Genomic DNA, 9,309 nt, shown 5'->3' with positions numbered 1-9,309 from the left:
ATTTGGAGAAATTTCTCATTTGTAGCCACTGCTCATTTTCTGTTCTTTGTTGACACACTCATTTATCACAGAGGACATGGTCTGTGAATCACAGTTTTGATTCAGATGCTGCTGTCACAACAGTCTCCACTTGCTTTACTGTAGATGCCTTTCTCCAGTTTCCGCAACACTGAACAATGGTGGAGGGAAACGTTACCTAGGAAACCAACCATAGTGACGGAGTGAATGTTGCTAATAGAAAACAGCAATGATTACTGACTGGAAATAAATAGAGGTCACAGGTGACAACGGTGTGGAAAGTCAGGCAGCTAAAATATTTATGCTGATGCCACATCTTTCTCAGGTAAAGGTTATCTTTCTGTAGTCTTACAGTGAGATAGTAAAGGTGGATAAACATTCGTTTAAAGATACTAGAATTTGTTTTTAGTAAACTTCAGTGTAGAAAAATACATTACAAACAACTTGAGTTTAAGTATATGCAACATTTTCTGTAATAATATGTAGTGCTACATTCATTCACGGAGAACATGGAGCAATCTAATGCTCCAGATAGAAAAACAGAGGCTTCTCTGGTTTGTATAAACGGTTCAAAAAGGCCACTATATCAAAACCTTCTGTGTCAGAGTGACCACCGCCGAGCGTGAGAATTGCTCTTACCCAAGCAGTGAGCGACACTGTTAGGGGAGGCCTGTGAGGACACCGCGCAGGAGCTGCAGGACACCTGGTCTACCCTGTAGGAGATGGAGTTGTAAAAGACGGGGTTGCTGTAGCCAACTGTCTGGTCATGATGAGACTGAGAGGTTCTTCTGTAAATCTCCAGACCACAGCACATGAAGCAGAACAAGGTCTTCAGTCGGCTGGGGTCAGGGAGGCTGGAGTGCTCTGGGGTAGGAAGTCTGCGTTCCTCTGCAGGAGAAGGGAGGAGGCTCATACAGCTGGTGCCCCCCTCCATGGGAAGAGTGAGGTTGCACCGGCTGCTGTGTCCATCTTCACCACCTTTATATCTAGCCTTTGCGGTTTCTGCTCCAGAGTCTGACGCTTCTCTGTCTTTCTGTGCGTCCTTAGGCTGCAATCCCTGCTCCTCTCCTGCTGCTACAGTCCTCAAAACAGGCTTGTCTGAGCTTACAGTGAGAAACCTCAACACCACCAGGTTAAGAAAAGCTCCAATGACTGTAAGACCCACCAAAATGTACATAAAGCTGAAGGCCACATATGGGGGTCGGTTCTGGAGGGCATCTTCCGTCTGCAGGGCTACAAAATCCCCAAAGCCAATGGTTGTGAGTGTAATGAAGCAGAAGTAGCACGAATTGAAGAAGGTCCAGTCCTCAAAATGGGAGAAAGCTGCAGCTCCTATACACAGGGTGCTTATGCAGGACAGCAAACCCACCAGGACCATGTTCCCCATGGACACGTCTGTCTGCTTCAGCCCCAGGCTCTGCTTAGCTCTGTGCAGGAGGCATCGTACTAGAGCGTTGATCCTCTCGCCCAGGCTCTGGAACATGACCAGTGTCAGAGGGATGCCCAACAATGCATAAAACATACAGAAGGCCTTTCCAGCATCAGTACGTGGAGCAGAATGACCATAACCTGCAAAGTCACAGTATATCACAGGTCATATCATGTCAAGTGCTGCGTTTTATAGCTATATAAGCGACTTATATAGAGACAGCTATAAGCTCCTGTACCCAGGTGTCTTTTTCACTTAAAGTGTCTAGGCTATAAGTCCTGAAGCCTCACTTGAATGAAAATTACATACATTTGGAGGGCGGACAGGAATGCTGGGAGTGACATCATCAAGCAAAAGAATTAATGAAAGGTGTCACATTTGTCGACCCCTATAAGGCATGGTCATGTTACAGCCCTTGACTTAAGACGTGCTGTTGTTAATTGTGCTATTTTAACTGTTACTGTTTGTGTGTGTGTCAAGTCACCTGAACCATGCAAAACCTGCATATATGTGCAGTTAAACAGCAGTCAGAGTGACTTCATGCCATTGGCCCCTGTAACTCAACCCAGGCTATAAAATAGCCTAGTTATGTAAAATATTTTATAGGATTTTTATTTAACATCGAATAAAATATAGCGAAGTTAGTAAACTTCTGAAAACTTCAGCAGACCTGCAATAACACACTTTTTTTGCTTAATTGAATACGTGCATATTTTGCACCAAAAACCATATTGTAATATACGATTCTGATCCATAGATCAAGTGATGTTTTATAAAATCGGTTTATATAAGCCAATAGTTTCTATTGTAACAATAATTATACGACATGTACAAAGTGCAAAGTTTACACAAACCCCCTTAATTTAAAATATGGTGGCTTGTCCCTTTAAAGTTGATGGTCAGCGGCAACACAAACAAAATGACAACCACAAGCTTAGCGCACACACACACCTCCATTAACTACAGACAAGCTGTTGTAACAGGTTATACTTGCCAATGGTGGTGATAACAGTGATGGCAAAATAAAAGGAGCCGGCGAACTTCCACTGCCTCCCTGCGCGGTGCGGCTCCGACTGGAGGACCACTTTCTCAATCTCTCTGAAATCATCCTGGATGAAGCCGTACTTTTTCTTCAGCTCATTCAACTTCTGCTCCAGCGCTTTCTTCCTTGAACTCTCACTTTCGGACTCTAGTGCGTCGAAGACGGCAGCTCCTATGAGCAAGTAGAAAACAATGGAGAGGATGAGGCAGAGGGTGCGGATGTTCTGCGTCTTCATCCTCAACTCTGAAGTGTTCGCGCGCAGCGCAGGGAGGGAGGTGCTGCTGCTGCTCAGGAGGGGCAGAGCGGCCACGGGACCATCCATTCATCTTCACAGGTTATGCTTTGAGGCCTCTGTACCCTACTAGGATTACAGCACCATGGTGCTGAAACTGTAGCCTATTGTGTTTGCGTGTGATGGGATGGAATGGTACCACAAAGTCACCTGAGCTCAGCACCTGGCAGCGTCTTGACTTTCCACAGGATGTTTGTCTAGCTTATGAAACGCTCACATGGTCCTAGTGAACCTGATGCCAACAGATACCAGCTCTCATTCTGTCTACACTGGATACTTCATAAAGGACCAGAGTGTAGGGTTAAGTGGCATCTGTAGTGGTGACGTTGGAGTCTGCAGTCAGCATCATCTGGTGCTGAAAGTGGTGGAGGAAGTACTGAAGCTTGGTACTTAAGTAAAAGTACAATTACCCAGCAAAATATATACTCAAGTAAAAGTAGCAGTGCTACATCAACAAGCCTACTTAAAAGTAAAAGTAAGTACTTACTTTTAAATGTACTTAAAAGTATTAAAAGTAAAAGTACTCATGCACCGATATTGATTTCCATTGCAAAGGATATCTGAATGGGTTAAAATAATCAAAGAAATCATCTTAAAATTACAATGGACAGTGTGGTTAATTTACATTTTCAGTACAGAAATCTTTGAAATGTACCGGTACCCAGAACCAGCTATTGTCAGGATTTGTCAGGAGGAGGACACAAATGCAGAGGTATGGAGCGGTTAAGGTTAACAAAAGGCTCCTTTATTCAAAGCCAGGAAGGCAAAACCATACAAAAACCAAAAATCACACTTTGAGTGGCAAAACTAGATTAGCAACAGGCACATGGTGTAAAAAGGCAAGAACAAAAAACATGGCATGAACAAGGCTACTACCTGTAGCACCCCGAGGTCAGGCAGAGATGCATGGCATGGCATGGCATGGACGAGACATGGACAGAAACAAACCCTACACTGGATGAGACGAACTAGCAAAGACAGAGGGGAAGTGTGGGACCAGGGAAGACAATGAGGCACAGGTGGCACACATTAGGGCAGGGCAGGTGATCACACAAGGAGGGAAAACACAGGAAGTAAAACACAAGACAATGCACAAGGAGGGCATGACTATCAAAATAAAACAGGAAACACAAGACAAGACTAGACAAGAACTAAACACAGATTAAACTAAAAACCCAAAACAAGGAAAACAAAACCATAAATAAACACCAGGTAATGACAGCTATATGGACAGGTCTGTGTGTCATGAGGCAGGCTGTGGGCATCAAGTGAACAGAGGCTGGTAATAAAAAAATAGGTATTCACCTTTTTTACTGTGTAAGTATTCCTGCTTTAGATTAATGTTATGATTAATGGATGGATTTGTGTTAGCAGACAGTAGCTAACTAGTTATAACTGACCCAGAGCACCGGCATCATGATTAAGGCACATTATAAAAACACAGCTTGCAGCATGACACCATCTTTGTGCAGTCTGACCTCACATCAGTCAAGCAGTACAGTCCAGCACAGCTGTATGAACACAAATGTATTCATAAAAGTACTTGTAACTACAGACATTGTAAAAATTTGTAGTGGACTAGAAAGTACAGATAATAGCTGCAAAATGTAGTGGAGTAAAAGTATAATGTATGCACTTTTATATTTAATTAAGTGAAGTATAAATACATAAAAAATTACTTAAGTACTTAAAATTACTTAAGTTTCCTCCCTATTAAGCCATCCACTATTTTGTTTAGAATACTAACTTCCATGCTAGCCATAGACCTTCACCACAGAATGCAAAAGAAGGGGTGGGCATACACATTAGCCTCAAACATATTTACTGACTCCTGTGTTTGGAGTAGTCTGGGATGCAAGTGTCTGTATGTGTTGTGACTGCCTCACAGAAGCACAGAAGAAACAGCTGGCCTTTCCAGACTCTACTCTCCTAATTGTTTTTCCCTGTGAAGCATTCATGTGCGGAGTATCCTCACTACGCTCGGCTAAAGTATTACTCTGAGCGATGAAGCATTAGCCGGTGGCAGCAATGACCTTTATCATGCGCACTTAGTCGCTGGGTGATCCACCACAGAGCCGTCGTCATTAACCAATTCACGACAGAGACGGCAGAAGTGATTTGTGTGTGTGTATCAGTGCAGGGACCCCTTGTTCATGGAGCCTCACCACACTTTCCGGGGGCATCTGCTGGGTTTTTGATCAGTGTCCAGGCTAATTGGTTTCACATGCAGTGCAACCAGAAAGTAGGCTGACTGCTGTAGCACCATGCTAAGTTATTTCAGTTTCATATTCGGGCTGATGTTCCCATCTATTTCAGACGGTATTCCAATTTGTGGAAACTACGGTATTCATGCAATAAGCTAGCCATAAACAGCCTGAGATCTGTCCTTAAAATCCACATTATTGCTTCTATTCCTTTCGGAACATATGGCTATGTTCATGCTGTGTTTGTTTTACCCTTCACAGACAGCCCAGGACCATAACCTGCCTTTAGAAAGCACAAATGCTGCTGAGCAGATGTGAAGCATTCAGACAAGTCCTGGTTCTACTGGTAGTAAGAGCAATTATCTACTTTTGAAAGGAGTCCCTGTGAGATAATAACCCTGCTAAAGAACACTAAACAAACACACACAATCAGTTCCTTATTTTACAACAAGAACTGTATACCATAAATAGACAAATCAGCTGATGTGCAATCAGTGCAAATGACACATTTTACATAAAGCATCCTGTGGTTTAACAACTTCATCCATGATGTGATGATGCTGCATTATCAGCTGTACTCATCTCATATTGCCTGCACCACAGGAAGGTTCATACAGCCTTTTATCTTCCACAGGAAGACATTAGGAACAGGATGTCCACTGACACTCATCTGTCCAAGTGCCATCCCCGTACAAAATATACTGCAGACATGATGCTATCTTTGCACTGATAGCAGCCGGTGGCAGCACTGCAGATAAGGACAGTGGTTATGATGATCATGTAGAGCAGACACACTTTGTGTTTTTTTCATGAAAATGAGAGCTATGGTGCTAATATAAATGAATATATTCACACACTTGCAGGCGAATGTCTCTTTGTTGACAAGTTATCGGTGTCACAGAGGGAAACATGTCTGAACTTTGCAGCTAATGTGAATGGTCCTTTGAGCCTTATTAGCCAAAAGGGCAGGGACGTGCTTTTTAAGTCAGAGAGGCTCTGGTTCAGACACCTGATGTGAGGACGGCTACAAAGAGAGCCGCTTCTTTTGTCATACGATCAGTCATTGTTCAGATGACAGTAAATTGCAGCTGACTGCAGTCTTTGTGTTTTTTTAAATTATAGTCATTGTGTCATTTTCTGCTCACAGGTAAATCAAAAGTCAGACTGTTTTGTCCTGACTGCCTGTTGATAAAATGTACAAAATACAGTCAGACTGAAAGAAAAAAAAACATTTGAAAATTATTCAAATCAAACTTTCTACATAATGTTTAATTGTATTATAATATATTTTTAGTGCATTATCTGTGCATTTTCTTAATCTGATAATTAAGTACATTGATTATATAAAGCAAAAACAGAGTGGAATGGATTTTGACAGATAAAGACTGCTTTCTCAGGTGTCATTGAATTCAATTAAATGTTTCTGTTTCTTCTTTATAGCAGCTGAATCCCACAAATGATGATGAGGTCTGAGGGGACATTCCAGTTTGTGTCAGCATGTGACAGGAACCAGGTGATCTATGGGGTGGGTCATAGACAAAGTTTGTTTTCCGAGCAAGTGAAAGTGAAACAGAATATCTGCGTGTAGCGCCTCTCTCTCTCTCTGACAGATGCGGGTTGTGTCCGGCTTGTATCACCTCGGTAGGCGCATTATGGGCATATATGGCTCCTTTTTTGACTGGTTATGGCGCAAACTGGGCGCCTTTTGGCGATGCATCAGAAGACTGTTCATACAGGCGATTCGATTCAGCCAGAGACTATCAATAGTCTGGCGAGGAAATGAAGAAAGTGGGCCTGAAATAAACGAGGAAAACCCCCGTCCTGTCAGAGGAGCGTCCCCTGAAAATGTGGAGGCGAATCTCCGTGAGGGTCGACATGAGGAAGTGACGAAGGCCTCCAAACAGAGTGCCGAGTCTGACGCTGTGGATCAAGAGGATGAGGAAGATGAGTTTTACTGTGAGTATGATTCAACCTGGGAGAGCGAGCAGAGCCAGGAGTGGACGTTCAGGAGGGCCAGGAAGTCAGCAGCCTCCTGGAAAGTAAGTAAACCAAAGGTCATTTCCAGCGTGGGGCCGTCAAACACGGTCTCACTTCAGGCCTGCACTGCTGCCAGTCTCTGGCTGCAGTTTAGATGAATAACTCCACTTTCTGTTTTCTTTCTGCTTTCTACTACAAGTTCAGAAGGTTTGAAAGTGCTGCCAGAGACATGCAAAACTACAGGCACGACTACCCTGTGAGTCTCACACACACACACACACACAATGCAACACTCCAGTGTACCAAAATGGGCTATGAGAGGTTTTTACCATGACTGTGGTATTATTGTGATATTAAGATATTATGTAGTATTAAAGTATTAAAGACCCTTGTTACAGTGAAGAGCACATGCAAGTAGCATGAAAAAGCAAGAAGATCGTTTAACCCATTATTTAACCATATGTTTATTTGTTTCCCAACAGATCAGACCACAGCACCAGCACCAATACTCATCTGTACGGATACAAACCTTTACTATGTTTTTCAGTGTGACTGATTAGTAGGATTAACGCCTGAGTAATATTCTTTTCTTTTCCTCAGCATGACATGCCGAATTTAGAGTTCTATCTGGGATTGAAACCCTTTTTACCAAATGGTAAGGTCTTATAGCAGCTCACTGGGCTCAGCTATCCAGTAACTGAGATAATCATGTTTGTATGCATTCATCAGGTGTGGACATAACTACTTTTCATGAAATGTGGTATGGACAGTATGACTTACTGGAGTCTGTGCACACCTACATTCAGTGGTATGTCATATACAATGTATGTAATCCCAGTTAAAATGTTATGTGAGGTGATCTGTAATAGTATTTTTTGTCAAAGGTTGTTCCCACTGCAAGAGTCAGGGATGAACTATCACGCCTCTCCACTTACTAAGGAAGAAATCAAGGTAAACTGGCAAAGTGTCACAAGAAGTAGTGTTAATGCTTACTTTGTTAAGCATTTATGCTTACGTGGAGTTCCCTGCCTGCCATGTTACAAGCATGACTGCACATATGACACTTAACATCTTTGAGTCTTGAATCTTCGAATGCTACATGTTCTGACAGAGCCTCTGATTTTTCTTCAGGAGTTTCATGAAAGCACAAAAGCAAAGAGAAATCTGCTGATTTCATACAAGCTCATGTTGGACTTTTATGGTATTGAACTGTGTGATGATAAAACAGGAGAAGTCAAGAGGGCTTCAAACTGGATAAGCAGATTTGACAACCTCAACAGGTAAACTGTCTGAATTTTAACAGCACACTGCTTCCTGAGTAACATCATCAGTTCATAGTGGTCTCATTTTTTGGAAATCGACAGTCACACACATAACAACCTGCGCATCACCCGCATCCTAAAGTGCCTGGGAACCCTTGGATACCCTCACTACCAGGCCCCTCTGGTCCACTTCTTCCTGAAGGAGACGCTCGTCAGGAGACAGCTTCCAAATGTGAGAGACAGCGTCCTCAACTACTTTGTCTTTGCTGTCCTCAATAAGGTAGAGCGAAAAAAACTCATCAAGTTTGCCTACTGCTACTATGACCATAAGGATGAGTTTGTGTGGTGCCCAAAGAAAATACAGATGCTGTGGCCACGTCAGGGTAGTCGAGACAACGAGCACGAGTAAATGATGTTTGTGGATGTGAGTCTTAATAGTGAAGCCAAAGATGACATAAAGGATGCTGCCAAAGCAATGTGTCTTACTGTATCTACTGAACACCTGATGTGCCTACAGCCAGAAGCACAATTGATTGATGTCAGCAGCAGTTAAGGGCTTTTGTAGTTTTAAATGCTGACACAAAGATTACAGTGTTTCACTGTGTTTACTTACTAATCCTAATAACAAATGTTAATGCACATGTTTTTTAGAATAAAGATCACAGTTAAAGTTATAAAGCAAATATTCACATTTAATTCTTGATCTATTCTTACTCTTCACAGTAAGAGTAACTTGCACTTAACTGTTCTGAGTGTCTATGTTGCAGAGATGCAGAACATATGAAGAACTGTAAAAATGACTTATTAATAAACCTTAAACAAGCAGTCACCTTATATCACGTCTGAATCCTTTGTTGTGTTTTGTTCAGTATATTCACATCGTGTTGTTATGCACCCTGCGCTCTTGCAGTAGCTGTAAACAGAAAGTATATGTTGTTAAGTTGCTGGCTGTCAATCCCCAAAGAGTGACATCTTTGGGCCTTGATGATGTGTCAGATTTGAACTCTTTCAGGTTGCCTAAATAATATGTCACACCATTGAAGTTGTTGACTATTTGTTGCAGCTCTACTTAGTTTTTGTTTACT

The 9,309-nt window shown here is 42.3% G+C and overlaps 2 protein-coding genes across 2 annotated transcripts; one reads left to right on the top strand and one right to left on the bottom strand.

The window, feature by feature from the left end:
- Nucleotides 1-619: 619 nt before the first annotated feature.
- LOC114436456 (potassium channel subfamily K member 15-like) lies at nucleotides 620-2,724 on the bottom strand. Its single transcript, XM_028406728.1, has 2 exons — nucleotides 2,442-2,724; nucleotides 620-1,587 (listed from the first exon to the last, which is right to left on the bottom strand). The coding sequence occupies exons 1-2, from the start codon at nucleotides 2,722-2,724 to the stop codon at nucleotides 620-622; spliced, it is 1,251 nt and encodes a 416-aa protein (XP_028262529.1).
- Nucleotides 2,725-6,536: 3,812 nt separating this feature from the next.
- LOC114436131 (opioid growth factor receptor-like) lies at nucleotides 6,537-9,058 on the top strand. The gene is made up of 8 exons (XM_028406237.1): nucleotides 6,537-7,024; nucleotides 7,162-7,218; nucleotides 7,445-7,477; nucleotides 7,563-7,617; nucleotides 7,692-7,770; nucleotides 7,847-7,913; nucleotides 8,094-8,242; nucleotides 8,327-9,058. The coding sequence occupies exons 1-8, from the start codon at nucleotides 6,596-6,598 to the stop codon at nucleotides 8,631-8,633; spliced, it is 1,176 nt and encodes a 391-aa protein (XP_028262038.1). The 5' UTR covers nucleotides 6,537-6,595; the 3' UTR covers nucleotides 8,634-9,058.
- The last annotated feature ends 251 nt before the right edge of the window (nucleotides 9,059-9,309 follow it).

The sequence above is a fragment of the Parambassis ranga genome, chromosome 5, assembly GCF_900634625.1.
Source record: "Parambassis ranga chromosome 5, fParRan2.1, whole genome shotgun sequence".
In the NCBI taxonomy this organism is placed as follows: domain Eukaryota; kingdom Metazoa; phylum Chordata; class Actinopteri; family Ambassidae; genus Parambassis; species Parambassis ranga.
This window is presented reverse-complemented; position numbering and strand designations above follow the sequence as displayed.